Genomic DNA, 22,456 nt, shown 5'->3' with positions numbered 1-22,456 from the left:
AACCTGGCCAATTCTTAAGCCACCACCGCCTCCACCGCCCATGAATACATATTCATACCCAGAAAATGCCATTATAACGAAATTAACTAATTCTCTAAGCCAAATGTTGATAAGCTAGCAGCAGAAAAGATGTGAAAGCTTGGAATCTTAACAATACCAGGGACCCTCCAATTCCGTATCATAGAAAAATTCCAAGGTGTCTTTATCCTTTGGGCTGAATAAGCAATTTAGCGAGACTACAAAATCATAATCTATCACAATTGAACAAAAGAGGCAATGTCACGAAACTTATTTCATCATCTGAGTTACTTTCTTTCATTGTCCCTGTCCAAATCACTGATATTATTTGGATAGCCAATAAGATCCAAAGGCAGTTATTTCTGGCCTTCATGCATGGCAAGAAAGAGAAGAAAAAACAGTAGATTACAGGAATTCATATAAAGCACTAAAATAGCTTCAACGCATTAAATTAATACACATGAATGCCTCAGGCGCCCCTCACTTTCAGCATAAATCTCCAAAATTCAGTCACCTGCAAGAAGGATGAAACCTTATTTCATCTTCTATTAAAATGTAAATTATCATTTCTTCACATTTAATAGTACTATAATGGGAAAAATTAATAAGACTTGCCAAGTAATCAATTTCAAAATCAAGATGATGCTGTTCACGCATTAATCTAAGCTATTTCCTTGCTATGATTATAACAAACCAATTTCTTAAGCCATTTCACATCGAATGGCTGCATCAACTCAATATATTATGATTACAACGAAAACAATGAGAAGAAAATGACTCCAAAAATATAATAAAAATATGATTTATCACAGAAAATGACATACCAGGTGGAATGCATCTCCTTGACAGAGATGGAGGAAGAGCAAGTTAATATACTATTATCTCCCTATCATAGAATTAGAATCTTATTATTCTTGATTCCCAAAACTACATTTTTTATTCAACTTCTATTTTGAAAATAATTAGATTCCTCTCCGAATCCTAACTAATAGGATCCAATTCAAGCGAGGCTGCTGCATTTGCACAACCTTTTTTTTCTAAAAAAACATCAAGTACAAGCTAACAAAAACATACTCCACTGCCACCATACATTAACATCACACCACATAATTTCGTTAAAATTTTTATTACTTGATTTTTCACTATAAAAATTTTACCAAACTAAACATTGTTGGAACAACTCTGACTCCTAAGTTTCTATTTATGGCGCATAAAAATTTCACACTCATGTTTCCCCCCCAAATATAGGCCGAATACATTATCAATTCACCCCTAAATTTCATTACTTTATAGCATCTTAAACTTTTATTTTGACTTATTGCACATTTCAATTTATAAAATTGCACCTATTAAACATTTCAACTTATAAAATCATTTTTGTTGAACACTTCAACTTGCAAAATCAAATCAATAAACACTTATTAGATAGTTGAAAAATGTGAAAATTATTGTCTCAAAAGTTATGTTTACTACAAATCAAATCAATATTTAAAAGCATCCTAACTATCAAATAGACCCAAACTTTGCGAATTGTAACAATTACAACCTAAAATAAACTTAATCCCTCAGCTCTTCAATTGCAAACTTTTGTGAAAATCGTACCCTAATTTTAATTTGGCCAAAATCAGATAATAAAATAGTATTTGTCGGACCCTAATGACTACTTGGGTTCAATTGACTATTCTATGGGGTAAAGTGAAACGTGGCGCTTCACTCAATCAAAGCCCTAACCTGTGTTTACGGTGTTACTTTTTGATTTAGAAACTAAAGTTCCCATTGTGCACATCTTTGCTTTTGATCTTCTATGTTAATAGTTCTACCGGCTATTTTATTTGAAAGGTGAGGCAATAGAGGAGAGAGAGGTATGGAAAAGAAGGATCAAGGTGAGAGAAGGAGCCTTAAATAGGTTAGGGTTTAACCCCATGGGATGGTTAATTGAACCCAAGTAGTCATTGGTCCCACAACAATATTATTTTATTGTCTAATTTTGACCAAATTAAAAAGCTTGCAATTGAAATACCTGAGGGGTTAAATTCATTTTAGGATGTAAACAACTCGTAAAGTTTGGGGTATATTTGATGGTTAGGCCTATAAAGTGTAAACAACATGTAAAGTTTGGGGTATATTTGATGGTTAGGCCTATGAAAGCCAAAAGTCCTAAAATGAACAATTTTACCAAAAATTTACAAGTTCAACTGCACGATAAGTTATCCAAAAAGTTCAAAATGCCATAAGATTAAAGTTACAAAATTCAAAAGTGAATTTGTATTTGGCCTATCTTACAATATCAAAAGCATGCTACGGAGTTGCACCCATAGCAATTTGCTCAGTTATTAGAATCTGATCATTTCACATTTCTGAATGATGAGATTTAGGACCCCCTGACATATTAGAAATCAGGCTGGAAAGTGAAAAATCAATCAGTTAGCTAATATATTACTTCCTAATCAGACAGCCTGTCAAGGTATGCCAAGAGCCATGCAAAGACAATCTTCTAAAACTTATGTTACCACTATAATAATTAATGAGAAACAGATATGGTCCACCAAATTCAGTCCAATGGTTTAGTTTAAGGATTAAAGGCATATTTGAATTCGTGAGAATTATTAGCCACAAGAAATTCCAATTTAGCAAATCATTGAAAAGAGGGTAGCAACAGCAAACCAACACTTCCAGCAGGAATAACATTTTAATTTTACAATTTTTTTTTTGGCTTTTCGCTGTTTGGAATCAGGACCTTTACCACCTTGTACAAAGTCAGTCAAAGAACATCTGCTATATTTGAGATGCTGATACAGAAGAACGTAACATGAAGGAAGTTATAATCAACTTCCTGACTGATAGCTCTCTGTGAAGATATGGAAATTAGACTGTTTCCTGTACCCTCCCATCCTTCCAAAATCCAAAATATTTTAGCCCCTGGATCAAGAGGGTAAAGGAGAATTTGGATTGAGATACCATACTGTTGAGGTTGTCCGGTCAATTTCTAATTTGTAACCCTTTTTCTTCATATATAGACGTAAAAGGAAAATTTTCGAAATTCTTTAAATTTAAAAATTTTTACATTTCTCTTCCACCTTCTACCAAAACAATCTCTAAGGACACACATCAGTTCAGCTCCAAATTTACTTGAAATGAAAAACAAAAAGGCTCTCAAAGCTAAAAGGCTCACGGCACTCCTGGAAACTCTTTTTAGTGATAATAAATCTTTATAGCATAAAGTATAATATATCTATTTGATGTATTTATGCTCATCCATTAGTTGCATCCATTAAATTTTATCCACTCCTAGAATACCTACTCATCAATGCATTTTATAATTTTTACAAAGAATTTGCAAGCTGACCTATACATCATGGTCGCACCCATTACCATCATAGACTACCATATTGCTAACAATTCAATCCACCAATCTAAATTCTAGATATGCTAATTTAATTTCCTAAAACCTCTATTTGCATTAACAAAATAGCACGCAAAGCAATTAAGTAAAACTAAGAAGTGACATTTTCAATTCCTAATTTTGCAAAGTAAAATAAAAAATTTCAATATCCTTTGATATTTTAGAGCAACAGCAACCATAAAAGTAGAGAGGAAATTAAACTAAATAAGGGTCCACATTCTTTAAATAATTTGTGCTTTTCCATTTCGTCTATAACCATGTTATATGTGACATTAAGGATGCTTGAAACATCAGTGTTAAAAAGACAAATAATTTAATTTGAAGCCAGCCCCAATCCAGCTAGTTTTCCTCTCAACATCATTTTAAGTGTGTATTATACCAATTAAAAATACATTGACCAAGATTTTCCAACAACACATTTGCCAAATTAGGTTAAATGCACAATTAAGGTCCAAGACAACAAGCCATGACAATGGTGATAATTTTTTTACAGTTTTGCAAACTCATTCCTCTTTCAGTCATTTCATTTATGCATTATGATTCAAACATGCAAAGTTGAATGGAAGAAAATGATGAATCGGAGTGTTAAATGATGTCTTGCTTAATGATTATTGTTGTTCAGATCATCAATATCAATTTCAATCACCTAAAAACATAATAGATTTAGTTCTACGCTTTATTTGATACAAGCAACAAATATGAGAGGACAGATCAAACTAATATCTTTAATTGCATGTGGTGCAATCACTGGACATGCAAGGGGATCCTTTTTGTCCAAAACCAAATCCCTTTCTCTCATTCTCTCTCACACCTCAGAGGAATCCAACCACATTGGAAAAAAAAAAACAAATTCTTCCCTCCCCCTATTGGCTTAAGCTCATACGATGCTTAAGACTAAGACTTGTCAATCTTGCAACAAACATCAGACAGGACAACCATCTATCTTCTTTTACATTTGGTCATATGGCATGCTTCAATCTTCATTTTCTAGTCTCTCACATGATTGACTATGCAGCATGACTAACATCACACAAACCATTTGCCAAAATTACCCAAGTAGTCACAGCTCCAAAAAATGGAACATGAGCAGCATGCATATTGATCCCTGCCGCGCTATAGCTAGCACATTAAAGTAAGAATGGAACTCAAAAGAACTGAATCCTTCATTTCTAACCATGAATAATATTTTAGTACAAAACTTATTGATGATCCAAAATCTTTTTGAAGGAGCTACTAGAGGGAGATCCTGCCTAAATCTTAATTGCTATATTTTCATACTGCATGTTCCTTTGATTTCCCTGTATACTCCATCAAAAAATGTTACATTTAACTATGATTTTTCTACTATCTAGCTAACTGAGATTCTAGTTTGATTATTACAACATAGTCAACAACCTCGTCTAGAAGCCTTTGCATCCCAAGAAAATTAGAAAGACATTGATTCTTGATAGAACGCTAAATATATTAAGGACCTAACTGCAATTACAAGAGGGCCCAACTGTAATTTGTGGTTGGACTAGAAAGTTATTGCCACATATATGGTTTAACAGTCACCTCCACTATCTGCACAATTGTCTCCAACAGCCTACAACGGCTGCTTGGTTCCGTCCCATAAAAGGATTGGATGACAAAAGGGACTCTTTCTCAATTATAATTCTACAAGAAAACTATACCTAAAACAACTATAAAATCACATAAACACAGTGAACCATAAAAATCACCACCTAATTTGATAAATAAATTACATTGGTTGCTAATCACCTCTAGTTTTTTTGTCATTCTTCCATTGTGAAAAGACAATTAGGCAACTTTACAAAATCCTTACCTCCATGTTTTATCACAGAAAACAATAATTAAATGATAGGAACACACACCATTCAGTAGCTTGAGATTTGCAAAAAAATCAAATCTAACAAATCGTCTAACTCCTTCAACTGACTGCAATCACTTTTACACCATAGAATATCTCCTACCTGTTGGTCCTTGTCACCCTTATACGCAAATGCTCTTCCCCCCTTCTACTTGTCAAATACCAAAATTTCTCTAGTGCTCTAGAACCTTTTAAAGCACTTAAAAACCAGGCCATTCCTGTTACCATACATTATTGATTTTAAGTAAGATTTTATCGCTCTCAAGAAGAAATCTTGAAAGAAAAGCAAAATTAGCCCTCATTTCTCCCAAGCTAAAACCTAGAGATCAAGCAATAACCAGGTGTTCAAAACTTCAACAATGCAATAACTTTTTATCATCATATAATCAACAATCACAACCCAAATATCCTCAAAACATCACAATAAAGTAAAATAAAATCTGAAATACCTTAATATAAACAAGGCAGAGAAGAATAAATCATTCAGCTTCAGCTGCCTCCACCTTGGGACCTAATACGCAAAATCAACCAATTAATTATAAATAAACCAAACAAAATAAAAGTTTAATCATCTTCCTTCCGATCAGTTCAAATTCCATCAATACTCAAAACACGAGAAGGAAGAAGAAGTACCATGGAGAGAAATAGGACGATGGTCCTTGCCCCAACCAACGCCGCGAGTGGCATCGAGGTATTGATGAACGAGGTGGCGACACTTCTGGAGGTGGTTGACGCCTTCGATACGATAGCACCACTTGAGTTTTTCTCTCAAGATCTTGGCTTTCTCTATATCGATCCACTTCTCTCTCACAATGTGCTCCCTCATCTCCAGCATCGCCACTGGGTCCTTGTACGGATTCGATGGATCGAAGTCATCCGGCGGCGATTCCTCGAACTCTACTACTCCCTTCTTCCTTCCCATTTTTCGCTGCTTCTCTCGACACAGTAACACTCAACAGCTTTAGCTATTTTGTCTTTCGTTTTACTTGAGCTCTGATTTGGTGGGACGCGGTGTACATGAGATTTGTGAATGTTGGATTTGGATCATGGTTTTGGATTGGACTTGATTTTGGACGGTGGATTTGGGTCATAATCAAACTCTGGGCGAAGCCCCGAAGGTAAAGTGAGAGAGGAAACTTTTCCCTCAGTTTCTGTATGTCGTATCGACGTATAAACGACAGGAGGAAGTTTACTTTCTCGTTTCCTGTCAAAAATTACGGATTTTTTTAAAATAAATATTATGATTCAATTATTTAATTTCCAATCAATATAAACAGTCGATTAAAACCTTCGGTGGGTGAAGTTAGATTGGTTTGTTGAACGACGGGTCATAAAAACCTTTTATTTTAATAATAAAAAAATTATATATTAAAAAAAAAAAAAAAGACTAGAGCACGTGGACAGCATATAGCAAACGGCAAGTAATTTGCCCTGCTCTCATTTATGTCGTTCTCATATTAACCAATTTATCCGACCCATAACTTGTGTCTTCTAAAAAACAAGAGAAGCTAACTAATAGAGATGGCTTTCCACAAGAATAAAAGACGGACCGGAACTATCGGGTTATAGACACGTGGCAAAAACCCACATGATTTCAGACATATTGAGAGTTACACTCCTACTTTCACGCACTGTCTCTTCAATTCTCTCTGAGACTCAAAAGACCAACGGTACACGGAATGCCAAACAAACCTAACTAAAAACCAAACCAAACAAAAAGGATTCTTAGAAAAAATTTTAAAAAAATAAATAAAAAATCTAAGTCTAATAAAAAAAATTCTTTTTTTTCACCCCATGACCAAGACAAACCTTCATTCTTACCTTAAACAACAAAAACAACAACAACGTGCATAGCTTCACCTCTCCAGCTCTCTGTTGCCTCAGGTTGGTTCTCTTTTTTCTCTTCACATTTTGGAGTTTTTTGGCTTATGTTTCTTGTAGGTTTTTGTCTTTAATGTTATATAACATTTTTGAATCTTGATTTCTTGATAATTCCTTCTTTTCTTTGTAGCTATGTTTGATCATTCTTTTTTTTCTGAATCAATGTTTGATCATTCTTGATTATATACAGTTTCCATTTATTCTAGTGTGTGAATGGTGAGATGTTTTTGCTCCTTATCTTGTCTGTTTTTATAATGTCTGAAGCTGTTGATGTTTAGTTTCAATTCCTTATATAGTTTCTAAAGAAATTGGATATAGAAATTCTGATTTGCATGTCATAATCTTATATAAGTTCTTCAACGGGGCCACATTAGTAGGAATTTCATATTTCTTTTTCTGTAAACTTTTCACCTTTTTATGTGACTGTTGAATCAATCAATCTTCTTGATGGCTAATTGATTATTTGAAACTTGTCCTCCTCTCCTTTTAAAACTCAAATTTATGTGAGAATTATTTTCTATACTTGTAAATTTGTGCTTCTTGAAAGAAAATTCTATTTATATTGTTTACTTTCTTTTTCCTTCTTTTTCTCAGTGCTTAATCTATTTTTCTGTTCTTTTCTCTTCTCAAGGGCTATAAATCTTACTGCAACTGTTCAATTTATCATGAGTTTCTTCTCGTGATGAAAGTGTAATGTTTGAGCACGGTCCTATTCAATAATTTATGCCTTCTGCAACCCAGGTTTGCAAATTTTCATTGTTAATTATTCAAACATTGACAAATTATTAGGTAGGATGAGAGCATGGGCACCGCATATATTGGGGCACTTCCATGTGATTTGAAAGGAGCATATCCTACTTGATAATTTCTTTTATGTAAATGTAGTATATTTTACCTATGAAACATGACAGGATCCGAAGTTAAGGATTTTTTTTTTTTTGGTTTTTAGTGTGTTCTTCAGAGGAATGATCTAGGTATTGGATCCATAATCCCAATATATAAGCTAGTGGATGTTATTGTTTAGATGCTTGCCAAAGGCATTAATGGCTCTTTATTTGCAACCAACCATTTGAGACACAGGCAATTGAGATGTTCATATTTAATCACTTTTACAGGACTGCTTATGACATTCTTGGGGAATTGCATATTGACCGTGTTTTCATACTTGGTTTTCAAGCTAAATGCCCCTTCCCAACTTCTGTTATGAATTCAATGTCGGATCAATTCGTAAAACAATGTGGAAGAATCAATAGTGGAAGATTTTCAAGTAGTTCAGATGTTTTTGAACCAACAATAACCTTGAATGAAGACATTGAGGGTATGCAATAATATTGAATTGGTTTATAGCTTTATCTACGCTTGTTTACTAATAGAATTAAGTTTCTTCTTTCTTTAATTTCTTATTTTTTTCACCTACTTCCAGCAAAGCAACAAATAATATTGATAGAGTGGATAAATAGTATCCTCCCTAATTTGGATCTGCCATTAAAAGCTTCATCTGAGCAATTCAGAGCATTCTTGATTGATGGCATTGTTCTACTTCAAATTATAAACAAGCTTATTCCTGGTTCTGCAAATGAGGTTGCTGATTTGTTTTTCGACTGTCCTTTCTTTTGCTATTCTATGCGTTGGCAATTTGGTTTGTAAGTTTATATTGCATTTTCTCTTTAAGGGAGGTGGCTCTGATCACTTGGAAAATGTTAAAAAGTTTCTGGCTATTATGGATGAATTAGGAATCCCCCGATTTGAAATATCAGACCTAGAGAAGGTAAACTGACATTTATATGAGTTATTCTTCTGCATGAAATAATTTATTCATATGAAGTTATGAACATTTGATTGCTATGTAAAATTTAACCATGGTTGATTTTAAAAATCAAAAGATACTAAAAGTTTCATAGTTATCCTATAGTTAATTTATCTCATTCTCTAACTGTGCATTGAGATTAATTTTTGCAGGGACCTCTGAAGGCTGTTATAGATTGTCTTTTAACACTTAGAGCACAATTTGTGCATGGGGGAGATAATCTTTCTGTCATGAGTACAACTACTAGAGGTGCAAGTCCTCGCAGGAGGGTTTCTTCTCTTGGACTTATTTCTCCTCAAGGGAGTGTATCCTCTCTTGGACTTCTTTCTCCACGGTCTGTAGAAGAAAAACACAAGATTTCGTCAGATGCAACTTTCCAACGAGCTCTACGTAGTCCTGTACTGTCAGGTATGATGCTCTTTAGGTGTGTGTCACTGTGTGTCAAGCAACTGTTTTTTTTTTTTTTTTTTGGTTTGCAATATTTTTGTGTTCAATTTCTGAAAACTTAAATGTTGATTTTTTCTTCCTCCACAGAGGCATCAACTGCATTGATGCATCATGCTGGACATAAGTTTCATGAGGTGTTTCAATTAAAACAGGGGCGTTATGCAGATCTTTCTGCTGCAAAGATTTCTGAGATGATGAAATCCAACAGTTTGGATGTAAGTTGTCAAACATTGTCGATGGACATTCCTATTTATTTCTTTCTTTTTACTAGTCTTTCTGTTGAGAATTTTTTTCAGATCCCTTTTCAATGTCATTTTAAAAACTTGTTTGCAGAATGCTCCAACTCAGTCACTTTTGAGTGTTGTGAATGGAATTCTAGATGAAAGCATTGAACGAAAGAATGGCGAAATACCTCATGTATGCAATGGGGGAGGCATATTAGTGTAACACAGTTTATTATATATATGAATATTATATGTACATACTGCAATGAATTTGGTGCATGTGTATGTAGTTCTACGTGTATCTAATATTACTTTTCTGAACAGCGAGTAGCTTGCCTTCTGCGAAAAGTTGTGCAGGAGATTGAACGGCGGATATCAACTCAAGCAGAACATTTAAGAACTGTAATGATGTTTTGTTATTTTGCATATAATGGTTTTCCCTTGGCATCTTTGTACCAATTGCTTTATCGTTCAATGCTTACAGCAAAACAACTTGTTCAAGTCACGCGAGGAGAAGTACCAATCAAGAATTAGAGTACTTGAAGCCCTTGCTTCTGGGACGGGAGAAGAGACTGGGGTATGGAAAATGGTATTCTTTTAGATAGCAGAAATGGAAATACCTCCAATACATATGATCGCAGTAATTTTTTAGTTAATTAAATGAATGCAATTTGTTGCAGATAGTTAAGGGCCACCTTCAACAAATAAAGGTATGGTTTAAAGAAAACAAGAATCAGTTTATATGTAAACTGGACAGTTGAACTTCTTGTATCTGATACATTTTGCAGGTATAAAGCTTTTTATTTCCTAAACGCTCTTATATTTGTATCATGGGATCTTGTTTCTCTTGCAGAATGAGAAGGCCAAAATTGATGAAAAGAAGCCAATTGAGGATGAACATGTGATACAATTGATGAAAGAGAAGGAGCAAATAGATCTTGAACTTTCGATGTTGAAGAAAGAGTTAGAAATTTTAAAAAAGACACTTGAACTTGAGAGGTCCAAAATGGATGAAAAAAGGGCATCTGCGGAAGGAGATGTTAAAAAATTAATGGAAGATAGGGAGCAAACAAATCTTGAACTTTCAATGTTGAAGCAAGAATTAGAAATAGCTAAAAAGACACTTGAACTTGAGAAGTCCAGAGTGGATGAGAAAATCATGCGCCAGGAGGATGATGTGATAAAATTAATGAAAGAAAAGGAGCAAATGAATCTTGAACTTTTGGCACTGAAAGAAGAATTGGAAATGGCCAAAAAGACACGTGAACTTGAGAAGTCCAAAATGTATGAAAATGGGAAACTTGAGGATGAACACGTGATAAAATTGATGAAAGAGAAGGAGCAAACAAATCTTGAACTTTCATCGTTGAAGCAAGAATTGGAAGTTGCCAAAAAGATGTATGAACTTGAGAAGTCCAAATTGGAAGACGAGAAAGACAAACTTAAGGATGAAGATGTGATAAAATTGATGGAAGAGAAGGAGCAAATAAATATTGAACTTTCATCATTAAAGGAAGAATTGGAAATAGCCAAAAGAACACATGAACTTGAGAAATCCAAATTGGATGAAAAGAGAAAACTCGAGGAGGAAGCTGTAATTAAACTGATGAAAGAGAAGGAACAATCAAATATTGAACTCTCAGCTTTGAAGCAAGAATTGGAAATGACCAAAAAGACATATGAACTACATTGCTTACAAATGGAAACAGAAGCTAAGGACGCTAAAGCAGAATTTGAGGAGAGGCTAAAAGAGCTTGGGCACCTCCTGGAAGACTCAAGGAACAAGGTGAAAATGCTTGAGGCGTATTCTGAGTCACAAAATCAAAGCTGGAAAAAAAAAGAACTCATTTTCCAGAGTTTGACAGGGATTCAATTTGGTGCATTGGAGGTATTCTTTTCACCTTCTAGATTTATATTATTTAACAACATTAATTTTCGCTAAATTTATGAAAAATGTTTAGGAATTGAGGTTGTCTTCAGAGTGCATCAAGCATGAACTTTCAAAAGCACAGAAGAGATACTCAGATGAATTTAATATTCTAGGTTGGTTGATTTTTGCAAAATTTTGTCAATTCTATGCTAGGGAAGATGATTTGTTTTAAATATTAAGTTTTGATCTCTTTCAGGATTAAAGTTTAAAAAACTATCAGATGCAAGTGAGAACTATCATTTGGTTCTTGCTGAAAATCGGAAGCTGTTTAATGAACTACAAGATTTAAAAGGTGCCACTCCTTGGTTTTTGCTCTACATGATTGTAAATTCTACAGTTTTCAAGATAATTTTTCAATTTTAGTTTTGTGATACAGGAAACATTAGAGTGTATTGTCGGGTAAGGCCATTGCTTCATGGGCAGGCTGGAAAACGAACAACAATAGATTATATTGGTGAGAATGGAGAGTTGGTTGTTGCGAATCCCTCCAAACAAGGGAAGGATGGCCATCGATTATTTCGGTTTAATAAGGTCTATGGTCAAGATAGTACTCAAGGTTTTCATCTCTGCATTTTTCAATTTTTATATTACTTAATTGAATGCTAAATGTTGCTGTATATTTCTGAAAGCATGTTTGGCGATTGAAATTAATTTTTGGAAAAGCACCATTTAGATGCTATTATAAAAGGCAGTTTGAGAGTGTTCTTTAACAATTTTGTGATTACAATATGTGAAATTCACTTTCAAAATAAACTTTAATGATGCTGGGAAATGAAGCGACCAATGTGGTTAGGAATGACTGTGATATAATTTAATATGCTGATCTTTTTTGAATGTTGCTAGCGGAGGTATTTTCAGACACGCAACCCTTGATACGATCTGTTCTTGATGGTTATAATGTATGCATATTTGCTTATGGACAGACTGGTTCAGGGAAAACTTACACGATGGTATGAATTCGCCACATGTTTTCACTACTGTTATTTTATTCAACTTTTGATTCTAATGCAACTTGACCTTCTATTGTAGACCGGTCCTAATGGAGCAACCCCAGAACAATGGGGGGTTAATTATCGAGCACTCAATGATCTTTTCCAAATATCTCAGAATAGAAGTGGCTCCTTTACGTATGAAGTCTGGGCACAAGTGTTCGAAATATATAACGAACAATTGCGTGATTTACTATCAAGTGACAGTTCTCATAAAAGATATCCTTTTCAATTAGGTTCATGAACTCTAAATGACGTGTTAGTCTTTAATTTGTTTTTGAGTTTTGCATCGGATCTTCGAATCACCTCTTCTCATATAAACTTGAATTCTGCTTTAAGTTATGGATACATTTTTTATACTTTCTAGCACATCTACTCCATTTTTGCTATTGAATTTGCTTTTATTTTACAATGTTCTTGAAACTTTTGTTTCCCTTGATTTGCACACACTTGGGATTAAGACATCATCCCAAAGCAATGGGTTGGCTGTACCTGATGCTACCATGTACCCCGTCAGATCAACCTCAGATGTTATACAACTAATGGACATTGGACTAAACAACAGAGCTGTTAGTGCCACTGCCTTGAATGAAAGAAGCAGTCGTTCACATAGGTTCTCATAGTTCCTACCATACCATATTTTTCTTCAACTTATTAAAAACATTTGAGATTTTCATTTATATTTGTGCATACAGTGTTGTCAGTATTCACGTTCGCGGAAAGGACATGCACACTGGAGCAACTTTGCACGGTAATCTTCATTTGGTGGATCTAGCAGGAAGTGAAAGGGTAGATCGCTCAGAGGTAACCGGAGATAGACTTAAAGAAGCACAACATATAAACAAATCCTTATCTGCCCTTGGAGATGTCATTTTTGCTCTTGCACAAAAGAGTTCTCATGTACCTTATAGAAATAGCAAGCTCACTCAACTCCTTCAAGCCTCCCTAGGTATCATTTTTTGATGGCTTGCAACACAGTTAAGCTTAGATTTAAACTAAACGTATATATTTTGTGATTTTTCATGTTACAGGAGGTCAAGCAAAAACACTTATGTTTGTGCAGCTCAATCCTGATGTAAATTCATACTCCGAAACTATGAGTACATTGAAATTTGCAGAAAGAGTCTCTGGAGTGGAGCTCGGCACAGCTAAAAGCAGTAAAGAGGGTAGAGATGTTAAAGATTTAATGGAGCAGGTTTGTTTGATGTTGAATGCCTAATTTTAATGAGACCAGGATAGTATATCAGTCTTGCATAATCTGTCATTCTAATTCACCCGGTAGACCAATATGTACGAAGAAGCATTGAAAGATTTTTTTGTTGGTACATCAGAAAGAGAGAATTAAACTAGGAAAATGAGTTTCATAAATTAATTTTTCATTCTGCAACAACTGCGCTGGCAGACCGCTAACAATGCTACTGCAGGTGGCATCTCTAAGAGACACAATATCAAAGAAAGATGGGGAGATTGAGAGATTGCAACTAGTTAAAGATCTTAAAAATGTTCACCCTGGATTGAATGGTGAGAAGCAAGGAACAAGCTTATCAAAATATGGAAACCAAAGACAATCGGCAAAAGCAACTTATGATAATGACAACTGTTCAGAAAGCAGTGATAAGCATTCGGAAGCTGATTCCCAGCAGTCTCTAGATGACTTAAAACAACAAAACAGATTCCTCAAGCAGATAAAATTTTCTGGAGTAGACATAAACCAAGACACCGAAATGCAAGGATATGGTGATGCAGACCGTGATGATAGACTAAGTGACATTTCTGATGGTGGTCGTTCTGCAGGTACTGAACCTGCTTGCTTAACAGATGAAGGCACAAAACTTTTGGATAGATCCGAGAGGTGAGTATTGCATAAAATTCTTAGAAAGAGAAATGGAAAAAAAATGGTTTTGAATTTAATTTTCCATGGATTTGGGAATGATTTGCCATAATTATTCAAATATGTATATCTTTACCTTAAAAATGAGAAAACAGACAATAGAAATGATAAAATTATATTCATACAACTAAAGAAACTATCTTTATGCAGAAGTAAGGCGCTACCTAGGGCAAGAAGCATGCAAAGATTAGGACATACTACACCGGTATCAAAAGACTCGTCGAGAACAGTAACAAGTGAGTAATTAACAGAAAAGTATTTCCTTTAGGGATTATTAGTTAATATACCTAACACTTCATTTCCCAATGATGCTCCTTTCAGGTACCCGAAAGCCTGCTGCTACTACTACTGCTGCTGCTACTAACTCCACCGCGGTGAGGCCTCCTAAAAGATGGCAGTAAATTAGTAAACACGAATCAATTAAAAAAAAAAAGTTATATTCAATACACATTGCACAGGATTCCTTTATTCAGGTTGTAAATTTGCTCACCAATTTTGAAGTGTCATGTAGATTTATACTCATAGATACGTTAATCGATTAGGCTTTGTTCTCCCCACTTGCATGTCTCAATGTCATGGTGGGCATTTTTGTAATAGTCAGAGTCCAAAAACAAAAAAAGAAAAGAATTCTAGGTTTGTATTTTTCCTGTTGAATTCATCAGGCTGTAAATTACTTACTGATTAATTGAATCATGTACATATATGTACTTTTATACCTCTCAAAAATAACAGTCCAAGTAGAATTTATCTCATTAGTGTTTGTTCCCTCAATTCTTAGCCCTAAATTACATATGAAATGGTGTGTTTTTCGATTAATCGGAATTTCATTTTCAATATGGTTTAAGTATGATTGTGATTTCTTCTTGAAAAAAATAATTAATAAATAATTTTCTTTTCACTTATATTTTTTTTCATATTTCTTCTTGGCTTGTCTGTCTGTCAAAAGATAAGGAATTATGGGAATGACAGAGTTTATAGCACCAGAAATATCAGAACCCTGTTTGTGCAATGAAGAAGATGTATGTTCCTGCTTTGTTTGGATTGAAACAAACATGTATGGATGACAACACACAGTCAATGTTTGCCAGGCAGACCATAATAATTATAAAACGACGTGCATTTGATTGACTTGCCATTTCTCCAAGTTTTCTGCCTCGGTTCCCCTGCCATAATGTCAATTCTTAATGGATTAATTGACTATTTAATCCTTGAATTTTTCTCGAAATTACTGTTCCATCTTTGTACTTGGTAAAATTACCTATTCATTTTTAAGATATTTAGTTCTATTAAATCATTCAGACTCTTCATTTTAAAAAATATCAATAACTGTAATTTATGCAAATGAGGGGCTTTTTGCAATGTCATAGAGTAAATTAAACCAAAAGATAGATTTTACACTATGTTTGGAAAAGGGAGGAAGGAAAATAAGGATTGATTTTATTATTCATTTCCTACCTTATTTTCCACCCTATATTCGGGAAAGGGAGGAAAATAAATAAGAAGAAAGAAAATAAAATTATTTTCTTTTGTTTGGAAAGAAAATAATATTATTGTAAATTTATATTTTTATTCATTATACATCTATAAATTAGACATTATAACACATTTTATAATTAAATTATAATTAGTTAATTATTTAATTAATTATAATGAATTAATCGTTTATAATTGAAATCATTGCAAGGTGTGCATGCATCATATTTTACATCTAAAAAAATGGAAAAAAGTAACATAAAAACATAAAGTTAGACAAAATTAATTAATGTTTAATGCCTTTAAATAACCAGTATTCAAGCTTGAATACTGATAATTATCAATCGATCAATGACACTATTTATGAAATATCCCAAAAATTGGTTTTCATATATTTTCCATTTAAAAATTTATCCCTAATTGCAACCTATGGGATTATATAATGAAATTTAAAATAAAATATTTTATTATTGTTAAAACGGATCTGTAAAATCAGTTTGAAATCTTCAAACCGGATAAAAATCAGACTAAACCATTGAGTTGGATCAAATCGGTTCGAATCGAACCTGAATAACCTAGAGGCTCTTTTTCTTTTCTCTTCTTTTTCTTCTTCTTTCTTCCTCTGTCACTCTCAGCGGCACCGATCCCTCTCTCTCTTCGATTTCTCAGCCATCACCTTAGCTGACCGGCGTTGAACCAGTTGCAGTCCATCTCCTCCTCACCATCACGCCGCTGGTCCCTTTCTCTCTCCCTTTCCTTTCTAGTTCAATGTCGCAAGCGAGAGGAGCTGCGATTTCGATCGACAGCTCTCTCTCTCTCTCTCTCTCTCTCTCTCTCTCTCCTTCGCGTTTTTCCGGCGAGCTTCACGCGATCAGTCGACTGTATCCTTCTCCGTCGACGACGAGGCTTGAAAGCAACTCTCTCTTTCTTTTTCCGGCGACGTAGCAGGGAAACGCTGCGATTTCCCTATCGCTAGTGTGGTTCTTGTCCACTTTCCGGCGAGACTAGTTGAAGGCCAGCCGTTTTGGCCCTTCCCCGCCACCGAAAGTTCCACCAGCCACCTCAAGTTGTCTTTTCGGCGAACACAGCTGCTGTTTCCGGCCAAGCCAACCAGGCAGTGTAGCAGTTTGGGTATTTCCTGGTAGAAGAGTTTGCTCAATTTGGGGCTATTAAAGTAATTTCATCTTGAATAGTGAAATTTTCACCCCCTCTATTGCCAATTTTCCTTCCAATTTGGAGTGATTACATCTGGGTGGGCCCAGGAGGAAAATACCCATTAAAATCATTCCTTCCTAAACAAGAGAAAGTAACTTTTCCTTCTTATTTTCTACCCAAATTTTCCTTCGTCCCGTTTCCAAACAGAGTGTTAATCTTATTTTTCCTCAATTACATGCAGAGATATTCCAATTGTTTTACTGAACAGTAAGAAATTTGATACTGTAGTTAGTTACCCATTAAAATAAAATGTTCCAAGCTGTTCTACGGCGTCGTTTTTCCACGGAAATCTTACTTGGGAAAGAGACCGATAAAGCCGCAAAATAGTAGATTGCTGTTCAAACGCCAATCAACTATTAGGGTTTTAATTTTCGAATCTAGATTGTAAAGATCAACCTCCATTATATTGAATCTGAAGTCCATTTGCAGAAAGTGTCTCTTCTTCTTTTATATATCGATTTGAGAAGATGCCATGGCAGCTCCTCGTGGGCCAAAACTCTCAGGAATGCAAAAGCAAGTTCTTAGCTTATATAGAGCATTTCTACGAGCTGCTCGTTTAAAATCACCTGAAGATCGGCGCCAAATTGAATCGATTGTATCATCTGAGTTCCGCCGCAACTCCACGCAAGTAGATCGCAAGAATTTCCTCTATATTGAGTATTTGCTTCGCCGGGGTAAGAAACAGCTTGATCAGATCAGGAGTCCTGATACTGTTTCATTGTCCTCTTTCGACCTCAAGAAGCCTTGAATTTCAATTTGAGATAATACTGATTTTAATTGTTTTTTTCATTATTGGGGGAAAGAATTACCTAATCGTGGTCTGCTATTCATTTAAGAATTGGGAAAAAATGTTACCAAATTTCTTCCAGATTCTTGAATGGTGGTTGGGTTTAAACTTGGCAACCAATACCCTATTTTGAATGTGCGCGACTGCAATTTGATAATTTCAAATGACATTGATGTGTAATGTGTTGTTGAAGAGGCTAATAAGGTTAAAGGGGTTTCTCCTTTTATTGTTTGTTTTGAGTATTGATAAATTTTTTTTTTTTATTTATTTGTGTGTTTTTTGTTTTATGCTTACTACCCTTATCAACTGGGAAACTGTAATGCTCGATGGGTTTTGGGGTGGTTTTCGGCAGGGGAAAGAGAATGGGTGTCTTTTGTGGAATGGAGTTTTGAGATATGAGAATTTAGCCTATTGGAACTTTTCAGCTTGGAGTAAGGGCATAAAAAAAAGTTGTTGGGTCCTAAATCTGTGAACACTGGTGTGAAACGAAGGTGAGTAGGTGTTGGTTTTTTTATGGGAATATTTTAAGCATCTGTGATATGCCTACTTTTCTTTTTCTTTGAGATGAGAATGTCTTATTTTGCTAATCCTTTAAATAAGAGTTTTCAAGTGTTTTTGTTTGGATATCTTAACATTCATAGAGTTTGTAAAGAGTACCTGAACTTTGCAGATAAACTATTTAAGAAGCTATTCTCTGGGCCTCTTTTTCACTAGATCTTTTGGGTTTCTGGCACAGAAAATTGGGAAACCAAAAAAGAGTACAAATACAAGTCCAAGTCCCTTGATCCATTGAACAAACTTAATCAAAATTCAAAAGTATATTAGCACGCAGTTGGGCGTTTTCAGTCATTTTCTTCTTATATTTATATTTATATATATATCTCAAGTACCATGGTTCAGTGTTGATACGGAAATGGCATTTTTCAAGGACAAGTTTTTGAGTAATCATTGCTTAAATGACGTGAAATGCCATCTTGTTATGGATATACAAATACTAGAATTTATGGCATTTCTCATTTTTTATCTTTTGAAACTTTTATTTTTTCTTCCTGTGAATTAAAGCCAGAACCTAAAGAATTGTTATTTAATTGATTAAAAGTTTATTTAGTAGTGAGGAGGAGGCAAATGCAGTGGAATGGTAGAGTGGTTGTCCTACGTTATTATTAATTTACATTACATAATTACAACAAACAAAATAATGGGTGTATTAGAATGTTGATTACATTATGTTTTTCATTTATTACATATTGCAAATAATAGGTTTATTTTAAAATGGTCTCAAAGGGTGATATATTTCTGTGGTAAAATCTGGCTCAAGTTTTGTCCTAATTAGATTGAGGTGAAAAAATTTAAAGGGAGATAGATTAATTCTTATTGTACAGCTCATCTAACAAATAAGAACCGAAAAAAGAAAAAATTAAAAAGAAAATAGAATGAAGCACATCAAAGTATAGTCCGGTGATAAGTGTATATATGACCTGACAATAAATTTAGGTATACAATAAATTTAGGTTTGATACCGGATTATAAATTTAGGTTTTTCTTTTTTTTTATTTTATTTTATAATTTAGCCTTTCTTTTCATTAATTTATGTGATTGTCCAGACTTCACAAATCTATTGGGCTTGGCCCATCAAAATAATTTCCAACAAAAATTACAAAAGTGTATATCAGTCTCTTCCCTCTTTAAACAACCACCTCTAATTATTTCCGTTCGCAAAGGAACAAATTTTTTTCAACCAACTCTACATGGCAGCATTTTATTTTTTGTGGATGTTGAATCCAAGAACTAGCTAAAATTTTTGATAATTAAGATTTTTCTTCTACAAAAATATTATTGGCCACAATTATGGTGGGGCTTATTGTGGGACATAAAAGTTAAATGAGTGTGAATATGATGGTCTGCCAAGCAATTGACTCATAAAGCATTTTGGAACTCAAAATTAAATTTTGCATATAAGCCGTTCCTTCCTTATCATGGTATGTGACACTGTATCATCATCTCAACGACATTGAATCCAAAACAAATATATATATATATATATATATATATATATATATATATATATATATAATACACTAAATATTCTTAATATACAATAACATATAATCTATGCGCTTTTCAATTATTTAATTACGTAAGCCATGCTGAAATAAAATATGAATCATCAATAATATTTATTATTATATTATGTTTCATTATGAGCTCATCAATAATATCAATATCTTTTTCTAATATTTATTAATATTTATTATAATAGGATGAAGTAAGATTATTTTTGGTTACTATATTTAATTTTATATGTTTGTTGCAAAGGGAAAAGACAGGTAAATGCTTAGGATAGTCATACAATTGCTATAAGAACCTCAAGATGGGGGCCCTTTTCATTTTAGCCCATAACTCTTTAACAATATATGTTATGGGACTTAATACTTTGAAGTTCCTTTCAAATAAAAATCTTATTCCTCAAAATAATATAAAATCTTACAACAATAATAAAATATTCACATTTCCTATGCCCCTCCAAATAATTCCAAAAGTGAATAAAACAAACATCACTATAATAGGGTAATTTTGTAATATTTTTTAAAAGAATTGAAATATCTAAAATAAAATGGAAAAGGAGCTGTCTATACTCTCAAAATGAAGGGCCATAAATCACTTCACTTCTCAATTGAGATTAGATAAGGTTCTTATACACATTGCGCCACGTGTCGCCCCGAGAGGGGTGCCAAACGATAAGGCTAACATTTGATTTGTGTGGCCATGATAAGATCCAACAGCTTATTGTCCTAAAAATCAAATAACAACCGTTGGATTAGAAATGCACCCCAAAAAACGACAAAGTATTAGACACAGTAACGATTATAAAAAGGGGCAAAGGAAGAGGTCTTCTACCATTAGAGGCTGTTTTCGCTGTATAATAGTTAATAGTAAAGAAAAACAAAAAAAATGGCTTCTTCGATGCTCTCAACTGCTACTGTGGCTAGCATTAACAGGGCCAGCCCTGCTCAGGCCACCATGGTTGCTCCATTCACTGGCCTCAAGTCCACCGCTGGCTTCCCCGCCCGCAAAACCACCAACGACATAACCTCTATTGCCAGCAACGGCGGCAGAGTCCAATGCATGAAGGTGATTATCAATTGTTACTGCATTTCATAAAATTAATAATACATTCAAAGAATTTTCAAATGGATAATATTGTGTTTAATAAGTGAATTTGTTAAGTTTAGAATGTTTATTTATATTTAATTACAATTATTATTTAGAATGTTATAACTTATAAGACATACACTCAATTATTATAATTATTAGCAAAATGGCAAATTTGAATTTCAGTTTCAAAAGTTTTAAAAAATTCTGTATTATTGTGAGTTTAGGTGTGGCCTACACAAGGATTGAAGAAGTTTGAGACTCTCTCATACCTTCCACCACTCACCAGGGAGCAATTGGCTAAGGAAGTTGAATACCTTCTCCGCAGTGGATGGGTTCCTTGCTTGGAATTCGAGTTGGAGGTGATCATTTCCAAAACCCTCCTTACAATTTCAATTATATATATATATATTTATGAGCTTAACGGAGAAGAATTGACGTACATAGCCGTCTCTTTCTCAGCTCGAACCGATGACTTTTTAATATCGTAAGTAGTATCGTTACATATACTCGAATAGCTAATAATGTGCTTTGTTTTCTTTGATGGTAGCACGGATTTGTGTACCGTGAGAACAACAGATCACCAGGATACTACGATGGACGCTACTGGACAATGTGGAAGCTGCCCATGTTTGGATGCACAGACGCAGTTCAGGTCTTGAACGAGCTTGATGAGGCAATTAAGGCTCACCCAAATGGCTTCGTTAGGATCATTGGATTCGACAGTTATCGCCAAGTGCAATGCATTAGTTTCATTGCCTACAAGCCTAAGGGCCTCTAAGCAATGCCTTTGAATTATTAAACCCTACCTGCTTCGTTCTTCTTTTTCTTCCTGTATTTTTTTTTTGGAAATGCAATTTGTTGAACATTATCTTTGTGGGTTTTGTTGATTTAGGATGCTTTTGAAATACTTTTGACTTTTCTTCCTTCCTTGTGTTGCTTTTTTTTTAAGTTTCTTATCGGATGGATTAGTATCGATCTGGTATGGAATGAAATGGAATGCAATGCAATGCAATGTTTGAGAATAAATTTATAAATCTGTGAGTATTCTAAATTTAGTTTGTAATTTGTTATCATAGATATATTTTTTTATTACTAAATAATTAAAATTTTATATTAGAAAAACAATTTCTTTAAAATGAAATTAGATGTGAATGAATATATTACAATGTGAATATCAAAAAACTTAACAATCTTGTAATTAGAGAGTTTTAGAAGAACAATAATTGATTATGAAACAAATGTTTGAGTGACTTAGATTCATCAAACACCTTTAATTAGAGATTATTAGTAGTTGAAGTATCTCTTAAACTCATCATCCTAAGCTATAAGTTCCACCGGAAATTCAACATATCCATCATCCTAAGC

General features: G+C 34.0%; 4 protein-coding genes across 4 annotated transcripts; 3 read left to right on the top strand and 1 right to left on the bottom strand.

Annotated features, from left to right (window-relative positions):
* Positions 1–277: 277 nt before the first annotated feature.
* On the bottom strand, positions 278–6,286 carry LOC105650675 (NADH dehydrogenase ubiquinone 1 beta subcomplex subunit 10-B-like protein (Complex I subunit NDUFS6)). Its single transcript, XM_012237613.3, has 3 exons — positions 5,925–6,286; positions 5,741–5,802; positions 278–532 (listed from the first exon to the last, which is right to left on the bottom strand). Exons 1-2 carry the CDS (start codon positions 6,211–6,213, stop codon positions 5,771–5,773), a joined length of 321 nt encoding a protein of 106 aa, XP_012093003.1. The 5' UTR covers positions 6,214–6,286; the 3' UTR covers positions 278–532; positions 5,741–5,770.
* A 669-nt stretch (positions 6,287–6,955) lies between these two features.
* Positions 6,956–14,920, top strand: LOC105650722 (P-loop containing nucleoside triphosphate hydrolases superfamily protein). The gene is made up of 23 exons (XM_089721605.1): positions 6,956–7,175; positions 7,804–7,913; positions 8,288–8,490; positions 8,596–8,753; positions 8,845–8,940; positions 9,132–9,387; positions 9,514–9,641; positions 9,760–9,843; positions 9,975–10,052; positions 10,135–10,227; positions 10,331–10,360; positions 10,504–11,538; positions 11,612–11,693; positions 11,777–11,872; positions 11,957–12,136; positions 12,424–12,530; positions 12,610–12,788; positions 13,018–13,182; positions 13,265–13,518; positions 13,601–13,764; positions 13,994–14,421; positions 14,611–14,696; positions 14,782–14,920. The coding sequence occupies exons 3-23, from the start codon at positions 8,376–8,378 to the stop codon at positions 14,859–14,861; spliced, it is 3,894 nt and encodes a 1,297-aa protein (XP_089577731.1). The 5' UTR covers positions 6,956–7,175; positions 7,804–7,913; positions 8,288–8,375; the 3' UTR covers positions 14,862–14,920.
* A 1,578-nt stretch (positions 14,921–16,498) lies between these two features.
* LOC105650676 (LYR family of Fe/S cluster biogenesis protein) lies at positions 16,499–18,559 on the top strand. Its single transcript, XM_012237614.4, has one exon. The coding sequence runs from the start codon at positions 17,621–17,623 to the stop codon at positions 17,894–17,896; it is 276 nt and encodes a 91-aa protein (XP_012093004.1). The 5' UTR covers positions 16,499–17,620; the 3' UTR covers positions 17,897–18,559.
* Positions 18,560–20,887: 2,328 nt separating this feature from the next.
* Positions 20,888–21,869, top strand: LOC105650677 (ribulose bisphosphate carboxylase small chain, chloroplastic-like). Its single transcript, NM_001308819.1, is given in 3 exon segments — positions 20,888–21,067; positions 21,316–21,450; positions 21,639–21,869. Coding segments are annotated over 3 exon segments (546 nt in total).
* The last annotated feature ends 587 nt before the right edge of the window (positions 21,870–22,456 follow it).

This window comes from Jatropha curcas, chromosome 5, assembly GCF_041381405.1.
Source record: "Jatropha curcas cultivar XTBG-Jc1 chromosome 5, XTBG_Jcur_1.0, whole genome shotgun sequence".
NCBI lineage: Eukaryota > Viridiplantae > Streptophyta > Magnoliopsida > Malpighiales > Euphorbiaceae > Jatropha > Jatropha curcas.
Note: the sequence above shows the minus strand (reverse complement) of the source record. Positions and strands in the feature narration are given on the sequence as shown.

Excerpts from the sequence above, each read along its gene's own strand:
- LOC105650722 (XM_089721605.1), top strand. The coding sequence starts at position 8,376 with ATGAATTCAATGTCGGATCAATTCGTAAAACAATGTGGAAGAATCAAT. Across the intron at positions 8,941-9,131 it reads AAATATCAGACCTAGAGAAG|GGACCTCTGAAGGCTGTTAT; the intron begins GTAAACTGACAT and ends TAATTTTTGCAG. Across the intron at positions 12,137-12,423 it reads TGGTCAAGATAGTACTCAAG|CGGAGGTATTTTCAGACACG; the intron begins GTTTTCATCTCT and ends GAATGTTGCTAG.
- LOC105650675 (XM_012237613.3), bottom strand. The coding sequence starts at position 6,213 with ATGGGAAGGAAGAAGGGAGTAGTAGAGTTCGAGGAATCGCCGCCGGAT. Across the intron at positions 5,803-5,924 it reads TCGTCCTATTTCTCTCCATG|GTCCCAAGGTGGAGGCAGCT; the intron begins GTACTTCTTCTT and ends TTTGCGTATTAG.
- LOC105650676 (XM_012237614.4), top strand. The coding sequence starts at position 17,621 with ATGGCAGCTCCTCGTGGGCCAAAACTCTCAGGAATGCAAAAGCAAGTT.